This window comes from Ziziphus jujuba, chromosome 12 (genome assembly GCF_031755915.1).
Source record: "Ziziphus jujuba cultivar Dongzao chromosome 12, ASM3175591v1".
Lineage (NCBI taxonomy): Eukaryota > Viridiplantae > Streptophyta > Magnoliopsida > Rosales > Rhamnaceae > Ziziphus > Ziziphus jujuba.
Window position 1 is genome coordinate 4,754,794 of NC_083390.1, and position 20,365 is coordinate 4,775,158.

The 20,365-nt window shown below is 37.7% G+C and overlaps 5 protein-coding genes and 2 pseudogenes across 5 annotated transcripts; 3 read left to right on the forward strand and 4 right to left on the reverse strand.

Annotated features, from left to right (window-relative positions):
- Window positions 1-424: 424 nt before the first annotated feature.
- Window positions 425-1,994, reverse strand: LOC107428484 (stemmadenine O-acetyltransferase). Its single transcript, XM_016039021.4, has one exon. It carries the CDS (start codon window positions 1,927-1,929, stop codon window positions 646-648), a length of 1,284 nt encoding a protein of 427 aa, XP_015894507.3. The 5' UTR covers window positions 1,930-1,994; the 3' UTR covers window positions 425-645.
- A 1,285-nt stretch (window positions 1,995-3,279) lies between these two features.
- LOC107428426 (stemmadenine O-acetyltransferase-like) lies at window positions 3,280-4,806 on the reverse strand (annotated as a pseudogene).
- A 1,334-nt stretch (window positions 4,807-6,140) lies between these two features.
- Window positions 6,141-8,598, forward strand: LOC107428450 (probable carboxylesterase 11). Its single transcript, XM_016038978.4, has 2 exons — window positions 6,141-7,025; window positions 7,789-8,598. Exons 1-2 carry the CDS (start codon window positions 6,340-6,342, stop codon window positions 8,324-8,326), a joined length of 1,224 nt encoding a protein of 407 aa, XP_015894464.1. The 5' UTR covers window positions 6,141-6,339; the 3' UTR covers window positions 8,327-8,598.
- Window positions 8,599-8,734: 136 nt separating this feature from the next.
- On the forward strand, window positions 8,735-10,914 carry LOC107428490 (GRAS family protein RAD1). The gene has a single exon (XM_016039026.4). It carries the CDS (start codon window positions 9,219-9,221, stop codon window positions 10,776-10,778), a length of 1,560 nt encoding a protein of 519 aa, XP_015894512.1. The 5' UTR covers window positions 8,735-9,218; the 3' UTR covers window positions 10,779-10,914.
- A 129-nt stretch (window positions 10,915-11,043) lies between these two features.
- LOC107428526 (protein HHL1, chloroplastic) lies at window positions 11,044-13,951 on the forward strand. Its single transcript, XM_016039074.4, has 6 exons — window positions 11,044-11,416; window positions 11,798-11,935; window positions 12,851-12,937; window positions 13,107-13,154; window positions 13,357-13,499; window positions 13,662-13,951. The coding sequence occupies exons 1-6, from the start codon at window positions 11,138-11,140 to the stop codon at window positions 13,672-13,674; spliced, it is 708 nt and encodes a 235-aa protein (XP_015894560.1). The 5' UTR covers window positions 11,044-11,137; the 3' UTR covers window positions 13,675-13,951.
- Window positions 13,789-15,787, reverse strand: LOC107428427 (tryptamine 5-hydroxylase-like; annotated as a pseudogene).
- Window positions 15,788-17,501: 1,714 nt separating this feature from the next.
- On the reverse strand, window positions 17,502-20,143 carry LOC107428471 (tryptamine 5-hydroxylase). Its single transcript, XM_016039005.4, has 2 exons — window positions 19,189-20,143; window positions 17,502-18,503 (listed from the first exon to the last, which is right to left on the reverse strand). Exons 1-2 carry the CDS (start codon window positions 20,104-20,106, stop codon window positions 17,871-17,873), a joined length of 1,551 nt encoding a protein of 516 aa, XP_015894491.3. The 5' UTR covers window positions 20,107-20,143; the 3' UTR covers window positions 17,502-17,870.
- Between the last annotated feature and the right edge of the window lie 222 nt (window positions 20,144-20,365).

A 20,365-nucleotide genomic window follows, 5' to 3' on the forward strand; every position in this document is an offset into this window, starting at 1 on the left:
TTATCAATAAACAATAACTTTTACCCTTGGCACATATTGGGAACAACCATATATTGATTGTTGACTGCATTGAATCAGTCCACCTTCTATATATTTTGCCCAAAAAAAAGAAAAAAGAAAAAAACTAGATTATAAACTTATACTATTATATACAATTGATGTTAGGTGGAAAAGAGTTTTCTTGCAAAAGCAAGGTTAATTGTTTCATTGTAACAAGAAATACACAAGTGCAAGAATTCTAATTATAAAACCAAACAACATTTCTTTTAGCTTTATATTTTTTTTACAAATGTGTTTTATTGGATAAGCAATCTAGTAGGATTAGACTATACAAATTTTTAGAATTAATATCCCTCCTGGTCGTGCTAATGTCTTCATAATTATTGTTCCTATATCTATGAAGAAAAAGGGAGACTGTACATGGTTCTTGAATTGAAGTTGCAAACAATTTTTTTTCTTTCAATATGAACATTAGTATCAAGTAACACAGAATTATTTTAACGAGAAGTTGCATGCAAACAAATTTAATTTACAGAAGTGCAAAGTAACAACAGATAGACCAGCAGGGTATTATAAGCATCATTTATTTTTTTTTTGGGTACACTAAAAGCATTTAGCAACAAACACCTCCAAACACTTTCCTGATCACCCAAGTAGTAGTGGTGGAGAAACAAATGTGAGGAACTCTTGGTCACCTTCAAGTTTAGCCATATGTTCCTCCTTCAAGCTAATATAAGCTTCAATTCCATCGCCAATTTTGGTATCCATAAAAACTACTAGGTTCTTGAAAGTCAAGGCTGGTGAACCAATCCACATCGGCTTCCCCCATCCGAAATCAGCTTCGTAAACAGGAAATCTGCACAAACTAGTGAAGCTAAACGTCATCAACTCATCTCTCATGAATTTTTCACCTCCTTTCTTCATGAAATCTAAGTGTTCATCACCATATTGTTGCAGTTTCTTCACATATTCCTTGTCAATCTTCCTTATTTCCTCTCTTACCTCCCTAGCAAGACCATAACACTCCTCCCCGGAACTCAAGTACGTCGGAGCTGTCACCGCGATCCGGAAAATATTCCCGAAAGAATTTTCCGGCAAAGGCGGTTCGAATCTCGGACGAAGGTTGACTGAATGTAGCATGTTGTACAACTTTGGTCCTGGTTCATCTTTGTTAGAGTCAACAAAACGTGTCCATATGAAAGTGGACAGCGCCTCGACCCTCGAAGCTCGACATCCTAATTTTTCCTCGTATTTTGCTCGGAGTGTCTCTATCGCAGAAGCATCGAACACAAACCTCTTTGACACTATATTCTTCTTCGTGATACCCATTCGCGAATCGAACCCGGTTGTATCTTTCGGAGGAAACAGAGTGGCCGAAACAAATTCAGGACGGACTATGTAATCTGGTTGATCTCCATGTGCAATGGCCGACCAGGTTTTTATGAACATGAAAAAAGAAAATGCATCACCAAGCTTGTGAGAAATGCAAACACCGATTCCAATGCCTCCGCATTGGAATATGTTGAGCTGGACGCCAAGTCCGAATTCGGCAACTTCATCGGGTTGAAATGGTAGGAACTTGTTGATTTCGCCGGGGACCGGATTCGTGGTAACGTCGGTGAGCCTGCTTTTGACTCGAGTTTCGAAGTACGGAATGCCGTCGTCGGAGCAATCTACGAAGAGGTTGTCTCTGACACGTCCGGCCAGTGGGTAGAAAAGGGTTAAGACGTTTGATAGAGAAGTTTTGAGGTGGTTGGATATTTCAGTTATGGTAGGGTTGGAGTCCTTATTGAATGAATAGAAGAGGACTAGAGGGTTATAGACTGCGGGAGCTAATTGATCGAGGAAGGAGAGCTGGTAATGGCGAAGATGATGTGGGGTTGGAGAAGAAGGTTTAACAATCTCTTTGGAGATTACCTCTACTTCCATAACTTTTTTTTTTTTCTTTTTTTTTTTATTTTTTTCCTGTTGGTGTGTATATTTTGCTGATATTAATTGAACTTTTATACACTCAACAAGGAGGACTAGGCACTAGCTGTTATTATTTTATACGTATATATATATATATAATAATTATAGAAAGTTTGTTGAATTTCATAAGTAAATTACTGGAGTAAACAAGTCAATCAAAAAAGTCAAAAAAGTAAGCGTATGACGTGTAAAATTAAGAAAATTAGATTTACCAAAACAACAAGAAAAGTGAAAAATCAAACCTGCTTCTTGTACTTTTGTTTTTGTTTTTTTTCTTTTATCATTTCTTCTTTTGCGTATTGTGGCGTTGTTTTGCGAATATAATTTCTTAATTTGTTAAGCTTACCAGGCATTAATATTATATATATATATATATATACAACCCTAATCAATTAGGTTCTTCTACTTATTTTTTCTCCATCCATATCTTTCTTGAGGCAATATATACTCTTTTTTTTGGACAATACGATTGAGACAATATTAATTAATGAGAAATATTGTGAATTTATTGATGATTTATTTAATTAATATAATATTTATTCTACCGAGCAAGGTGGCCCACTATATGGTGATTGGTGAGAGCAGGTGTTTGTGCAACAATATGATTCCTTTTTGAGACCTATATATGCAATCCACGTAATCTAACTATCTACTCTCCTAATATTTGTGTAGCATATTATAAAATGAGAATGTATCAAATATAATAAGGTTTCTTAAGGATGATTATTTTAGAATTTGAAAGAATTTCAAAATTAAATATATTCAGAAGAAAATAGTCCCCCTTGTACCTAATGTAATAGTTAAATTAAAAAACAATATCACTAAATAATCAAGTTCGCTAATAAAAATAGAATGTTATAATTGATACCAAAGCATATATTCGACCGGAAGTCTAACCGTACGTAACCCAAAAAAAACTACATTCCCGCTTATAATCAATAATATATTTTTTAATAAAAAAAATTTATTTTTTTTAATCTTTTGGAGTTCATATGGAAAATTGGAGACAAGTCAGTGGCTATATGGGAGCAATGATCCCATTTCCGATTCTTCATGTTCAATATATAAAATAAAATAAAAAAATACTGGAAACCCACACAGACTTACATAAAACAAGAACAATAATATAAAATAAAATAAATAAATAATAAAAAGAGACATGCAAACTATTAATGAAGATCCGTACGAAATAAAATTAAATAATACAAAGGTACTAATATATGTGTATATATATATATATATATATCCAAAAATTCCATGCTCAGCCTTGTGTATGGGATACAAAACCACAAGCACAACTAATTTAATACTAATAGAAGAAACAATTAAATAAAATATATCTTTTTTTTTCTTTTGCATGAAAATTAACTATTTTCAACCTATAATCCATGTAGTTTTCAATTTATTAATTAATTAAACATTTTTGGCATTCAGGGTCTGGGAAACAAACTCCAGACGTTCTTCATCCACCTCAGACTTAGCTATATCTTCCTCCTTCAAATTAATCCAAGCTTCAATTCCATCCCCTATCTTAGTATCAATAAAAGTAACCAGATTCTTAAATGTCAATCGGGCCGACCCGGAGAAAACCCGATTTCCCCACCCGAAATCAGCCTCATAAACAGGGAACCTGCAAAGACTCGTGAAGCTGAAAGAAATCACCTCCCCTTTACTGACCTGCGTAGAGCGTTGTTTCAGAAAATCCAAATGCCCACCATCTATCTGTTGCAATGTCTTCACAAACTCAGGATTGATGTTCTTTATAGAATCCTTCACCGGCTTCAAAATTCCTTCAAACCCATCTTCCTTTTCGATCGACGGAACCGAGATTGCAACCCTGCTTATGTTTCCGAAATAATTCTCAGCAAGAACCGTTTCCATCCTTGAACGAATATTCACGGCATGTAATATTGTGTAGATTTTGTTTGATCTGTTTTCTTTTGGTTGTGTGGAAACCATGAAACGGTTCCCTATGAAAGCAGATAATGCCTCGACACGAGTTGGAAGTTTCTGCTAATTATTGGTATCTTTGTCTTTTTCGTATCTGTTTCTGAGAGATGCTATTTTTTGCAGCATCGAAGACAAACCTTTTGGCTACAATGTTGTCCTTTATGATCCCCATTTTCAATGGGAAACCTGACATGTCTCTCGGTGGGAAGAGCTCGGAAGTTCCAAAAATTGGAGGTTTGAAATCAGTTTCCCCGCGAGCGAGAGCAGACCAGGTGTTGAGGACCGTGAAGAACGACAAAGCGTCTGCAACTTCATGGTTCATGCCAAAACCAAGGGTCATTCCTTCGCATAAGAAGAAAGTGACTTGGACGATCAAGGGCAAGCCATCAACGTCATCGAGCTCGAATGGAAGAAGACTGTTCATGTCATGAAGATTTGGATTCTGAAGAATTTCAGATAGTTTGCATTTGGCTTCGGCTTCAAAGTAGCAAGCTCCCTTGTCGTTGCATTCGACGCAGAGCTTGTTCTTAACTCGTCCAGCAAGAGGATAGAATAAGGTTAAGGACTCTGATAAAGATTTCTTAATCCTATCCACAAGTTGTTCTTTAGTGAGATTGATATGATCAGCTTGTTTAGGGTAGAAGAAGATCATAGGCATGAAAGTTGAAGGCGCAATTGGATCAAGGAAAGAGAGCTGGTAATGGCGGAGATGGTCTGGGGTTGGAGCAGAGGGTTTGATGCTCTGCTTGGAGATCACTTGGATATCAATATTCTTCATTTTCTAAAAGAAAAATGACCAAAAATGAAGGAAAGGTTTTGTGTGAACTGTGAGACACAAAAAGGACAATTGGAAACTGGATTTGATGGGCTGGCCGTACCCAACAGTTGTATATATATAGAAGAGGGATATACAGAAAGTTAAAGAGAAACTAGCTTACTTTCTTATATAAAAGTTTGGACAAAGAAGTGTGAACTTAAAATGTTTATATTGGGATGTGAGCAGACTGACGTTTCCAAATTGTTAGTTTTCTACCGTATGAAAGTTGACTAACCCAACAGGGTGGCTTTGGCGCTTAAATTAGCAATCACATATTATTGGAAAGCCAACCCCAGCAAACAGTGGACTTTTGGCACAACGAAGCCAAGAGGCAAGGGTTGACATTTTTTTAAGTCAAAAGGCCATATATCTGATTGCCACTCGAAGAAGTTGATATTGTGCAATTCAACCACCGAAGTCTGAACCAGCTTACGATTTCATTTTTTGTGTGGTGTTATCACTGCTTACGTGTCGTGTTGATATTAAATTCCCAGCTGGTGCTGTGTGGATAAAGGGCAATAATAAGTAGAACTTTACTAACACTTTGCCGGTTTTCCAAAAAATTAAAAATTAAAAATTAAAAAAAAATACACTTCACCTAATTATTGCAGCTTTTTGCCTCAAAAAAATAATAAAAAAATTTGTTGACAGTTTTTTACATTTTGCCCTCTAATTTCTTGTTTTTTAATATGGCTAGATTGCCCCTATAGACTATTCTTTTCTTGTAGTCCAATCACATGATTTTCTCTAATAATATTTTTGAAATTATAGACATTCACACCAATTAAAATGAAATAAAAGATAATAAATTAGTTCTTTATTAAATTACATCAATTGTGTATGGTTAATTTTATCTGTTGAAATTGTGTATACGAACTAAAGTAACAAAAATTAGCAACGTGACATTTCTATAGATTAGAGGGCGAAGTGAAAAGTGTGTAATGACTAGTAACCCATAACCACCCATAAAGCTTAGAGTGTTTTGTCGTTGGATTTAAGCCCATTGGATATAAGTGTCTTTTCAGGCCGACTAAATCCTTTCAGGAGAAACTGCCTACATAACCCATCAACCATATGCCAGATTGAAGCCCATAAACAAAAGTGGGCTAATAGGCTTCATTTTATTCCCTTCGATGGCAATGGCCTTGGGTGGGCCTTGAAACCGAAATCGATATGGTAGCCGAGTGTTTTTTTATTATTCTCTTTATTTTTTTGTTTTTTGTTTTGTTTTTTTTTTTTTTTTTGGCTTGTAAAGAAAGGCTGCTAGTGATACGCCAACAAGAGCCAAGTCAGCATCCACGGTTACTGACAAAGATTTCCCATCCTCTACTACATTGACTTGCGCGCTTTACCGATTGTACCTTTGATAGACAACGTACAACCACCCAAAGCTAGTGCATCCAGAATATTGAAGAAGATGATTCGGAAATTTCCTCTCTCTCCATCCAAGGGCCCTAATCCCACACGCCTTTGAGAAAAAAACACCCATTTGAATTACTCTTCAATGGCGTCGCAGCAGTAGACAACTTCAAAACTTTCTCTTTTTATAAGTCGTTCAATCTCTCTCTCTCTCTCTCTCTCTCTCTGATCAGTGTTTGGAGATGCCAAGCCTCTCTGTGAAGCTCTACAGCTTCTTCTTCAAGTACAACTTCAAAAACCAGTTGCAGAGCCTATCCAAATCCCACATCGACCACTCCAATTCCAATACGTTCGGCATCACTTCCCGTCCCGAAGAACCCCTTGTCCAAGCAAACCCAACTTTCCAGAACGGTGGCGTCGCAACCAAAGACGTCCACATCGATCCCTCTTCCGCTTTGTCCCTCCGGATATTCCTCCCTGACTCTGTCCTCGGCTCGGTGGGGTGCGATACCCAATTTGGTTTTGCTCCGAATGACTCAAACGACGATTCTGGGGTCGTCGTTTACAGAGGATACTCGCCGCGCCCGATCGGGAAGCGATGCCGGAAGCTGCCGGTGATGTTGCAGTTCCACGGCGGGATGTTTGTAGGTGGGAGCAATGTTTCGGCAGCGAACGACGCGTTTTGTAGGCGGATGGCGAAGCTGTTGGATGTGATTGTGGTGGCGGTCGGGTATAGGTTAGCTCCCGAGAGTCGGTACCCGGCAGCGTTTGAGGATGGGTTTAAGGTGTTGGATTGGTTGGGTAAGCAAGCGAGCTTGGCTTCGCTTCGGAATGTAAGGAATGGTGGTGGTGTGAATCGCCGTATTTTTGATGGCTTCGGGGCTTCGATGGCAGAACCTTGGTTGGCTGCTCATGGAGATCCATCCAGGTACCATAATCATCAATTTTTTTATTTTATTTTTTTATTTCTGAGCTTTTTGGGTTTGTTCTTTGCTTTGATTTGAAGCCAAGTTATTTTTTTATTGTCATATTGGTGCTTCTTTGGCTCCCATTTGTTCATTAGGGGAGTTTATTTTAATGCAAATCGCTTTGTTGAAAACAATGTATGCTTAATTTTTGAGAATCGTTTATGGTCTAGATTTTTTTAGAACTTGGAAGGAAAATAAACATATTTTGATGGACTAGACCATATGGGAATGCAATAGGTTGTTTATATTGTACTTGTATATTGTACTTAGAAATTAGAATAATTTCAGCACTTGTATATTGTACTTGCACAGCCTAATAAAACTATCATCCGACTCAGTGAAGTCTGAATGTAACTGTCATAATTACACCAAACATAAAGAGGAAGCTTAATTAATAAGAGCAATCCAGAGGGTTCCTGGGCTAAGTTGTAAAATGTAGAAATGTTAAGAGTCTCAGCTTCAGATTATTAGATTTTTTATAGGTATAAGAAACATTTTATTCTCCAGAGAGAGGGGTCTCTAGCAGCTGTTTTTTTTTTTTTTTTCCTCCTTAACCTTTTGCCATTGAATTATGTCAGGTGAACAAGTTAATAAGCAATACGAACATAGTTTTCTTCATGTCCTAGCCTTGATCTACTCCTTTTTGTGATATGTTATGTGCCTTTCTTTTTTTCCTTTCTAATTTATGTAGTAACCACTATCTTGTTTCTGTGTCTACAACAGATGTGTACTGCTTGGTGTGAGCTGTGGAGCAAATATAGCAGATTTTGTGGCTCGAAAAGCTGTTGAGGCAGGAAATCTATTGGATCCAGTTAATGTGGTTGCACAAGTCTTGATGTGCCCTTCTTTCATCGGAAGCGTTCCTACAAAATCCGAGATTAAGCTGGCAAACTCCTATTTCTATGACAAGGCTTCATGCATACTGGCATGGAAGCTTTTTTTGCCTGAGAAGGAATTTGATCTAGATCACCCTGCTGGCAATCCTCTCCTCCCTGGGAGGAAGCCACCTCTAAAGTACATGACCCCTACACTAATGGTGGTTGCAGAGCATGATTGGATGCGTGACCGGGCCATTGCTTACTCGGAGCAATTGCGGAAAGCTAATGTAGATGCACCTCTTCTTGACTACAAGAATACTGTGCATGAGTTTGCTACTCTTGATATGCTCCTCCAGACACCACAAGCTCAGGCTTGTGCAGAGGATATTGCTATATGGATCAAAAAGTATATATCACTCAGGGGCAATGAGTTTTCATATTAGATTAGAGAAATTTTGGGAAGCCTGAAGAAGCAGAGTTCACAGCTTCAACAGCAGAGAGAAATTCTTTTGTCAATACAGCACATAGTATTCCAATATGATGGTTGTTTATGGAGGTTTATACCAATGCCTTTTGTATATGGTTTAGTTTTTGTCTCGAAACATTCGTTTATTCTTCCCTTTCCGGGGTATAACAACATTTATTACCAAGTATACTGACGTACAAAAATGTTATGTATAGGCTGGAAATGAAGGATTCGTTATTCTTTTGGCAAGTTTGAGTACAAATTCATTTATATTCTGTTAGTCTTGCAAAATCAAAAAATACCTGACTGGACGGCTAAAACATGTTAATATGGGTTTACCATGTCAAAAGTACAGAACCTGAATGAAGGTAAGCCAGCAGCTTCACAACTTGTTGCCTGCTAAAGAACCAATAGGTGCTCTATTTGTTACACTCATGAAGCTCCCCAAAAAATAGACAACTGTTTTGGTATAATTTTGTTTTTAATGAGCCAGTATACTCTAATTAAATTTTCTTAATAAATTAAGGGCAGCTGGGAGCTTAAAAATACTATTAAAAAGAAGATACCATGATGAAAAAAAGTTAAAGATGCAAGAAAGAATAAATATTAAACTCCGAGACCCTAGGGATTCCATGAAAACGATGACATAAAATGCACTTTGATTGCTCTATGCTCAGCTTTGCTCTATGCTTAGTAGACGTGCGGGACCACCTTCAAGTCATTATTAGCATACACTTCTTAGTTACTTTAAATATTTCACAGCATTGTAATCGTCACCCACCAACAAGGAAATTTCAAAACCCCTTTACATTAAATACCCCTCCTACATCAAAAACCTCTCTCGAACCTCATTGCTATTGCATTGAAACATGATGCCACCCTATAGCTGCCAAAAAACTGAAGTATATATTGATGAGCAAAAGTATTCCGATCCACAGATGGTTCTAGATCCAAATCTGTCATCCATGGCATATCTTCCTTCTCTTCCCACTTTAGATAACAATAATTCTTCTTTTTGCTTCTTCTCATCATCCTTAGAAGAAACCAGAAACCATGAGTCGCAGAAACTGGCACCACTAACTGATTATCATGAATCCTTTGAAAGTAGTACCCCTTTTTCTAGTGGTAGAGGAAGCACAAGTGGAAATTCTAATAGCTTTCAAAAACTCCATTTTCGTGACCATGTATGGGCTTATACTCAGAGATTCTTAGCAGTGGAAGCCATGGACATGGGATTCAATGAATACGAAGAATCAGTTGAGGAAGAAAGGAGCAGAGATGGAATGAAACTGGTCCAGCAGCTCATCGCTTGCGCTGAAGCCGTGGCTTGTAGAGACAAGAGTTTTGCTTTAGCATTACTCTCTGAGCTAAGGCCTAATGCTCTGGTCTTTGGCACATCGTTTCAGAGAGTCGCTTCCTGCTTTGTTCAGGGTCTTTCAGACCGCCTTGAACATGAACTTGTTCATCCACTTGTGTCAGTTGGAGTCACAGCGAAGATGATGAACACTACTGCTAATTCACCGGACAAGGACGAAGCTTTACGCCTTGTTTATGAGATTTGCCCACAAATCCAATTCGGCCATTTCATAGCAAACGCGTCGATATTGGAAGCCTTTGAGGGAGAGAGATGCGTCCATGTTGTGGATTTGGGTATGAGCTTAGGTCTCTCCCATGGCTACCAATGGCGGAATTTAATGCAGAGCCTAGCCAACCGTACCAGAGGAAGAGTACCACTTCAACGCTTACGAATAACCGGCGTTGGAAACAGAGGTGAACGCCTTGAAGAAATTGGAAAAGAGCTTGAGGTTTATGCAGGGAGCTTAAAACTGGGTTTTTTTCAGTTTTCAATGGTGGAAATTGGCAACTTGGAGAACCTGAAACCTGAAGATTTGGGTCTAAGTGATGGAGAGGTTTTAGTCATCAACAGCATACTTCATTTGCATTGCGTGGCGAAAGAAAGCAAAGGAGCATTGAACTCTATTCTGAAAATGTTGCATAGATTATCACCAAAGCTTATGGTTCTGGTAGAGCAGGATTCAAGCCATAATGGGCCTTTCTTTCTTGGAAGATTCATGGAAGCATTGCATTATTACTCTGCCATTTTTGACTCCTTAGATGCAATGCTTCCAAAGTATGACACAAGGAGAGCTAAGATTGAGCAGTTCCATTTCGCAGAGGAGATTAAGAACATAGTAAGCTGTGAAGGACAAGCGAGAGTGGAACGCCATGAAACGATGGACCAATGGCGCAGAAGGATGAGCCGTGCTGGGTTCCAACAGTCTCCTTTGAAGATGATGACCAAGACAAAACAGTGGCTTGAAAAAGTCAGTGCCTTTGAAGGTTATAGAGTTATGGAAGAGAAAGGGTGTTTGTTTCTTGGATGGAAATCAAAGCCTATCATCTCAGCTTCTTGCTGGAAAAGCTCATGAATTTCATGATAATGAAGATGAAATGCGAATTGGGTTTGTAGGGGGGAAAAAAAAAATATATATATATATATATATATATATTAAAAAATTAGAAATAAATTAAAACAAATTAATGTGATTGTTTATGTAATGTATTTACTTATTTACAGATGAATTAATGTGATTTGTTTATGTGTGGAGAGTGGGCCCATGTGCTTGAATCTATAGGCTTTGTAATTGCCACGTTTGTGGCAGACCATTTGCTTTTATGTACCATTCAAAAACCACTGTGGATTCGGGGACTATGGAGTAGTGGATAAGAGTCTTCCGCATAAACCGTGTGACCAAGAAATTGAGGACAAGGAAAGTGGAAGTGAAAAATGGAGGTAGCTATGTCTCTGAACGCCGTTGTTCGGCTTCCCTTATCGAGTTCAAGGACAAACGGAGATGGGTTGGTGAGGCACTCTCTGTTCTCAACCCAAACGACCCAAAAGCTAAATCACCAGCTGAGACTCAACGGCCGGCATGTACTGGTGGTTCAGGCAAAGGGTAAAAAAGGAATGCAATCTCGCCAGTTTCAAAAGGCTCCACCTCCTTCGTTGCCCAAGATTGAAGATGATGGAAACCCACGCTTTGTTATTTTCATCCGAGCGGCAAATGTTTGTTCTCGTCCTTTTTTTTCTTTTTCTTTTTTTTTTTTCCGTTGTTGCTATTTTTGGTTAATCCAATTTTAATTGTTTTCTTTTTACTCCAAAATTTGAGCAAAAATATGACTGAAAGTTTCATCTTTTACCCATAATTGTATTTGTTCCCGAGTGGCTTTTATAAAATTTGAAGGCTTTGCTGGTACCAAGACTTAAGTGGCATTTCCAATGAATTAGCTTTGCTGGATTATGAGTTCTAAGTTGATAAAGAAGTTGATTTGCTATTTCCCAAAAGGCTTTATATGTGGTTTGTCTGTTTCTTCCTTTTATTAATTGAAAGTCTCTCCAATAAATTCCTACTGAATTCTTCTACACCATTTCGATATTCTTCCGCAGGTTTATCTTTGGTACCCGCTTAGTATAATTTCAGGTGGCACCACCGCCAAAATCATGCTTGCAGCCAAAGATAATTTTCTGGGAAAATATATATACAAAGACACACTGGCTAGAAATCTTGCGGCAGTTATTTACCGTGTAAGTTTCGTTATCATTGCTATATTGTACACACAATATTTGTGGCCAATGGTTTCTAGTTCCTGTATTTTCTTATTTTGTATACAACGAATTTTTGTTGCTTGTTGCTAAGGTTGGTTTTTTATTTATTCATTTGCTTAACATGCGCTTTTTACATGAATTAGGTATGTTGGTAAGACAAGAAACTATATTGCAATAAGAAAGAAGCAAATGATTCACCCAAAAAAAAAAAAAAACAAAGATAGGAAAGAAACAAATGTAACAAGTATAGCTACCATCTGATAAAAAATCCAATTTGTAATTTGATTTCTGTGATTTATTTCCATCTGGTATGGTAGATATGATCACACCGAGCGAATGTAACAACCAGATATTTATTCCCAAATGTTTTACGGATACAACAAGATGTAAAGTTGATTACAATGAACAGGTTTTTTTCTTTTCTTTTTCTATTTTTTCATTTTCCAGTGTTTATGGATTAACTGTCCTAATAGCACAGTCCAGACTTGAAGTAGATCTCTTTTGACAATCTCTATAGTGGTTAAGAGACGCTAACTTTTAAGGTGCCTGTGCTTTTAAATAGATGATGTAATGATCTGTGTTGTCATATTTTAAAATGAATGATGCCTTAGCTCGAACTTTATGCCCGTACATGCACTTCCTACCCAAAACCCTGTTCCCTATCTTGGTAATCTTTCATGCAATTGGAATGGTGTTTTCATCGTTGTAACCTTCCCAACCGGTGCTAATTATTTTTCCAACAACCTATGCTGTCTTCTGAAATTAAATGTAAATCGAGATTGATGTGTATGGGTGATTAGTATGATGCATGAAAAGTTTTCAGTTACCAGTTGCAATATTTTCATATATATGCTACTGATTGCTATTTTTTTTTTCTTTTTTTAAACTAAATAGGATGAAAAGGAGATACAGAAGACAGCATTTAAGCAGTTTCGAGTATTGCGGGAAGTTACTGATTTCAGATATGGCTACAAAATTGTTGTAATGTTCCTATAATCACTGCCCCAAATGAGCAATTATACATAGATTTCCAAATGTTTGAAAAAGAAAAAATCTCTGTTGTGTAAATTTTTATTTTTTATTTTTTATTTTTTGGGGTCAAAAGTTCTGCCAGTTTGGTGTCTTAAGTTTTCCACGCATTGATATGCAGGAAAATGGCAATTTAAGGGCGGCACTTACTACCTCAGATGTTATTGAGGTACCTATAGCTTATTCGGTTATGTTTATCGTGCAGCTGAGGTTTAGTGGTTTCAGATTGCATCCTGTTCCAATTGAGCCTAAATAATTTACTGTTTATGCTATTGTTTTTCAATTCATATTTCAATAATTCTTTAATTCTGTTTCAGATGGTTAGTTTATTTTCCCTCTAATATGTTTATGCTTCTCAACCTTATTTTCAGCTTCCAACACAAGACAAGCTTAAAACAGTGCTTGATAAAGTGAAAGATTTTTTTGGGGATGCAAAGGAATCATTTGGGAAGATAACGGAGCTAAATGTATCTGCACCTGATGAGTCTGAAGAAAATATAAAACGAAAGGAAAAGTGAGTTTCGTGTAAACCTCGAACTTCATTAGATTCATTCATCTTTGCCAATAGTTAAAGCTAAAAACAATCCAAATCCATAGCTCTTTTTAACCTTGTTAAATCTCGTTTTAAATGTCTACTTCCTTAAAGGCTAATATTATTGTCTGGTTCTCTTGTCAGGGTTAAAAGCTGAAGCTGGATATGTAGTATTTGCTTGACAAATTGTCCCGGTCATTGCTTCTCTGAGATAGAAAAAGATTCATATGCCTTAGTGGTACATATAATACCGCAGAGAGTTTTTGCACAATTTTTATTCCACGGTTTTGTTAATAGATCTGTTTCCAATTAAACAGGGTTCTACAGTCTTTCTTTTGTAAAATCTAACATATGAATTTAGCCTTTTACATGCTTGTACTTGTCCTGATGTTTTTGCACTTTTGTAATTGAGTAGAATACCACATAGTTTACTATGTTTCCTCTTTCCTTTCCTGTTTGGCGTAGTATTGTTATTGTGCTTTAGTATCAATGTCCTTGAGTTGGTAATCCTTATTGGGTGTTGGGACAAGAACAAGAGCAGACTTCTTTCTTGTAGCAAGGCCAAAACTTTCTTCCATGTCTACATCTTCAGGACCAACTCCTTGAGGCAATGCCCAGTCAAAATGATATAAGAGCCGAGCTAGTGCAATCTCAACAATTGCTAATCCAAAAGCAAAACCGGGGCAGCCTCTTCTTCCTCCTCCAAATGGCGGAAACTTGAAATTTGATCCTTGACATCTATAATACTATCATCCTCAAACCTTTCCGGATTATACATGAGAGGGTTCTCCCATGCCTCTGGATCCCTTCCAATGGCGTAGGCGTTTATCAGAACCTGAGTTTTCGAAGCTATTTCATAGCCATCCAGCGTGCATTTTTGCATGGATTCGGGAGGAACCAGTAGAGGGCCAGGTGGATGCAATCTCATTGCCTCTTTCACAACAGCTTTCATGTAATGAAGGTGTTGAAGATGGGTTTCATCAACTTTTCCGTTGTTGGATGCTACTTTTCGAACTTCTTCTTGTGCTTTCTTCAACACTCTTGGGTGTTTGGCCAACTCTGTCATCGTCCATTCTAGAGCAGTTGATGTTTGTATGTATTCCTGCTACAAACATGTCCTGTAAAAAAGATTGTAAATTATCATACTAGCTAACAAAGACGAGAACAACATAGAAAACAGAAGAGATTATTGGGACAATCCAGTAGTAAGTAATGACCATTGTCGTTTGTAAAAACATCTCATTTGCGACATGGAATAACACTCGACATCATGCATGCATGCATATGTTTAGGATGTCATCCTAAACAAACGACACTCAAATCATACCAGCAAGGGAGCCTTAAGATTGTCGTCTGTGATAGGAACCACCAAGTCGTTTTGTTGTTGAACCCGTAGAAGCACATCCACCAAGTCTTCCATCCGTTTTGCTGGCCATTCGTTCCTTGAATGTTCGTCTATTATTTTTCATCGCAAGCTTCTCTCAAGGCCTCCATTCCCTTCCCCAGCCACCGATTCAATCCACTCACCCAGTTAACCCACTTCCACTCGGGGTAATAATCCCCTACGCAGAACCCAGCAAACAACGCCCGCGTTTGCTTAAACGACCTCATCAAATTACATTTCTGCCCTTCACCGGCCCCACCTTCCCCTGTCCTCCCAAATGCCACGCGCCACATTATATCAGTGGTTAAGTTGCTGAACATCTCGCTCATGTCGACCTCCGACCTGGACTGAGTCAACGTTAGATTCTTTATCATTCCTCGTCCCGGACGAACCGGAACGAGCTGACCCGGTCCGAGCTCAGCAACTCGACGACGCAGATTTTGCGAGCTTGGCGCCAGTATGGTCTGTATGGTGAGAAGGTCACTTCGGAGCAACCGAAGGAGAGGTACTGAGCTACCATGAACTGCGGGCCCCTGGCGAAGACGTGGTCTTGGGTTTTGAGGACGAGACGAGCGTGGTGAGGGGAGGAGACAATGAGCGTGGGGACTCGGCCGAGTCGGAGGTGGATGATGGGACCAAGTTTGTGAGCGAGTCGGGTGAAGGATAGGTGAGGCTTTTCTGTGAGGAGACGAAGGTGACCGACAATGGAGAACGCCGTCGGTGATGGTGGTGACCGACCGGACTTTGAGGATGACCGGCTGAAACCACCCCATTTGCGTATGCCGAAGAAGGAGAAGATGAAGAAGAGTACGAGAGAGAGACACAGAAATTGGGGGGTAATTTCAAGCAAAAAAGAAACTGGGGGGTAATATAGTCCATTTGCATTTTATTTTTCTGTTCGTAATGGCGTTGAATTCTTTCTAAGGTACGGCCGGCTTTGTATGAAACACCTGAAAGATAGATGTTATTATTATATTTGCTAAATAATTAATTCAATAAAAACTATATTTTTGTGTGGTTTAATCATAAAATTAAAATACTAATAAAGCTTGATGCTAAATATTCTCGTAGGCCATAATTGGTTCTAAAACATAGCCTTGGCATATTCTTGCAATAAATTAAATTGCTCTCACTGAATTACTCAGAAGCATCTGCAAAACCAGTTTTTTTTTTTAATTTATTTTTTTCTGGGAATACAAAACCAGTTAATCATAAAAGAAAGAGTATAAATTATTGAAGAATAAAAGACTAAAATATGTTATGTAAGGATGGGCCATATTTCAAATTTTAATTAAACTAAACAAAAGGGCATCCTCCACTTGAGAAAATTTAGCTGTTCTATGGTATTTCATCCTCTCAATTTGTTAATTACCAATTAATCGTGACCACCCTTTTATTGGAAATTAATAATGATCCTTGCAATAATGAATTTTGTAAATGGGCATTTCCTTTTAGAGATTAATATAATTCTTTGGTTCACATGACAGTGTCAAAAAGCTGAAGCTGAACCTTTTTTTTTTTGTTTTTTTTTTTAATCTCAAGTAATTAGGCCTTCCCGAAATCCCTATATATATCTACTATTTTAAACTTAGTCAGCTGGATCTTTATCTTCAATATCTACTCCTAGGGGCTTATAATATTTTCTTTGGTTCACATGCCAGTATCAAAAAGCTGAAGCTCGACTAAAGTAGCCTATATTCCCGACACAATGCCTTGGCCATTGATTCTGAAGGGACTGAAGGACTTTACGTGTTTTTAGAAAAAAATATAAATAAAATAAAAATCTATTTTCTATCGGTTTTTAGAATAGATGATATTTCAACAGGTATTAGAGTTAGCTCTATTCATTAAGTTTTAGTTTCAAAATTCAACAAATCAATCCAAAATATATATAAAAATAAAAAATAAAATAAAATAACTAAATATAAAAAGAAGCGAACATACATTTGAAGAAAAGTATTAGAGAAAAATATAAATCAAATAAAAATATATTTTTCATCAATTTAAACTTTTAAAATAAATAATATTTCAACATTCTTAGATGTACACATATAACAATACTTGGAAAATTAATATACATGTATTTGACATATTAATTGTTGTGTCCGTTTTCTCTCATCGGCTAAAGTTTTTAGCGGAGAGATGATATGTCTAATTAATATGGTATTAGAGCCTTGAGGTCAAGCTTTTGGCAATAGATTGATGTCTTAACAAACAAGCACTCCATTCCAAACTTTTGTTAATAGATCTATGTGATCCACTAATCAAACATACTCTTGTTAATAGATCTATGTGATCCACTACACATACTCATATATATATATATATATTATACTATTTCATGATTCAGCATCTTCTCCTCTGCGTTTTATTATTTATTCTATATTGAGGAGTATTGATGTAGCAACTAACAAATCTAAAAACGAAATCCTTATAATCTGAGTTCAAATTAAAGAACAATCTGAAACTCAGTTGAAGCTTAATCTTCATTAAAACTGATCAGCTAGAGATCAGCTCTGAAATTCAACAAAAATGGCAGCAAAATCGTCTACCTTAAAACGAATAAGACTAAGTATGATAAAACTCAGTTAATCCACATATGAGAAAACAGAATATTTATATAGAATACATAAATTACTTTCCTTATAAGAAGTACAACCCCAGCTCTAACGTATTGTACAAGCAGTACATATACAAATTAATATAGACTAAATGCATTGGCAGATGAGAACTATGATCCATTATGCCTTCCTCTTAAAACAAAGCTGATATGTAAACAGTACAAAACAACAAATAAAGCTTAGAGTATCCAACTCTGACTCAGTTGGCCTAGTCAACAACACATCATCCCAACTGTAAATAAATTTCAAATTGGACGACTTGGTGTTGGCTATCCCAGGTCCTCTTCTTCAAGTATTGTAATTGGGCTTTATTAATTAGTACAAACATGAAAATATGTATATACTTACTTACATGCCCTTGAATTCGTAACTCTTATTGGTTATTGGGACAAGAACAAGAGCAGACTTCTTGAATGTGACAAGCCCAAAGCTCTCATCTGTATCCACATCTTGAGGACCAACTCCTTGAGGCAATTCCCAATCGAAATGAAACAAGAGCCTAGCCAGTGCAATCTCCAAAGTTGCTAATCCAAAAGCAGAACCAGGACAGCCTCTTCTTCCTCCTCCAAATGGAAGAAAATTGTATTCTTGATCTTTCACATCTATATTACTATCATCCTCAAACCTTTCAGGGCTATAAACTAGAGGGTCTTCCCATGACTGCGGATCTCTTCCGATGGCGTAGGCGTTGATCAGAACCCGAGTTTTAGCCGGTATTTCGTAGCCATCAAGATTGCATTCCTCCATAGATTCTCGAGGAATGAGCAGAGGAACCGGTGGGTGCAATCTCATTGCCTCTTTCACGAGAGCTTTGATGTAGCGAAGGTGTTGAAGATGGGTTTCATCGACTTTTTCTGTGTGGGATGCAACTTTTCGAACCTCTTCTTGTGCTTTCTTCAGCACCCTTGGGTTTCTGGCCAACTCTGTCATTGTCCATTCTAGAGCGTTTGATGTTGTGTCTGTTCCTGCTACAAACATGTCCTACAAAATATACCATAGAATTGATCTCTTTTATTTATTTATTATTTTTTTTTTTAACCCCTCATTTTTCAAGGAACCAAAAAAAAAAAAAATATATATATATATATATCAAAATAATGCAAAAGCTGACTAGCCGAGTAAAATTAATCATAGTAGCTAACATCATCATACGTAAAGAGACAACACATTAATTTTTTGAATTGGGTAAGTTTATAACTTAATATGTGGGGTATATGGTATGCCCTACATCATTAATTATAATTTATATGCAATTGATGTAAAACTATTTCCCATAATATCAAAGTTTTATATTATTTAATTGATTTACACTGAATTATATTTATACATTTAATAGTTTTACCAATCCAATATTTAGTTTATATTAAACTTTCAATCAGTAACATAATAATAATACATTATTTATCGCATCACTAATCAACAATTCGGAATTCAAATCCCCATATACCAATATATATATATATAGAAAGAAAAAAAAATTTTCAAATTGAAATTAAATTAGGATGTCAAGGTCTTTATCGATGACAGCAAATTATGTTATGGAACTACTATTTTGACATCACGCATGCATGCATGCTACTTTAAACTACTCATTCATGGCAAAGAGGGAGTGAGATTGAAAAACAAACAAAAAACACAAAAAAAAATCAAAAAGGGGTGTAAATACCAGCATGAGAGCCTTAAGATTGTCGTCTGTGATGGGAACCTCCAAGTCTTGTCGTCGATGCACTCGAAGCAGCACATCCACAAAATCTTCTCTCCTCGTTGAATCTGATCCATTATTATTATTATTATTATTATTATTCATATGTTCATCTATTATTTCATTGCATGCTTCTCTCAATTCCTTCATTCCCTTCTCCAACTTCCGATTCAACCCACTCACCGAGTTGACCCACTTCCACTCGGGGAAATAATCCCCCACACAAAACCCAGCAAACAAAGCCTCCGAACCCTCGAAAGCCCTCACCAATTTACCAATAGGTCCCTCCTCCGTTGTGAACCGCCTCCCGAACGCCACGCGGCATAGTATATCGTTCGTCAAGGTGGAGAAGAGCTTCCTCAAGTCGACCTCCGATCCCGACTGAGTCAACACTGAACTCAGCATCCTGTCAACCTCTTCGTCCCGGACGAGTTGGAACGAGTTGACCCGTTTCGAAGTCAGCAACTCGCTGACGCAGATCTTGCGGACTTGGCGCCAGTAGGGACCGTAGGTGGAGTAGGTGACGTCAGAACAGCCGAAGGAGAGGTATCGAGGTCCCACCAGCTGCGGTCGGCTCGCGAAGATGTGATCATGGGTTTTGAGGACGAGGCGAGCTAGGTGAGCGGAGGAGACGACAACTGTGGGAACTCGGCCGAGTCGGAGATAGATGAGGGGGCCGAGTTGGTGAGCGAGTCGAGTGAAGGTGTGATGTGGCTTGTCTGTGAGGAGATGAAGGTGACCTAAAATGGGGAAGGCTGTTGGTGAGGGTGGTAACCGACCCGACCTTGAGGGTGAGCGGCTGGTATCCCATTTGCACAGACCAAGGATGAAGAAAAGAAAGATGGTGAAGAGTAAGAGAGACAGAGGAGTCAAATAGTCCATTTGTATTTTGTGTGATTTTGATTATTCTTATTTTTGTAGTGTGCTTTTTTTATAGAAGAAAAAGTGGCGGGGAAGTAGATACGGGCTCTTTAACCAGAAGATCTGTGGAGCCCAGCATTTTTGCAATGACTCCTTCGACCCATTAACGGCCCAAATGCTTCATAATTAATGACCCCCGGCAAAGCTCATCAGGTGGTTAACTATGATGATTGATTGATTTGTTTTTTCTTTTTCTTCTTTTCACATTATTTTATATGAT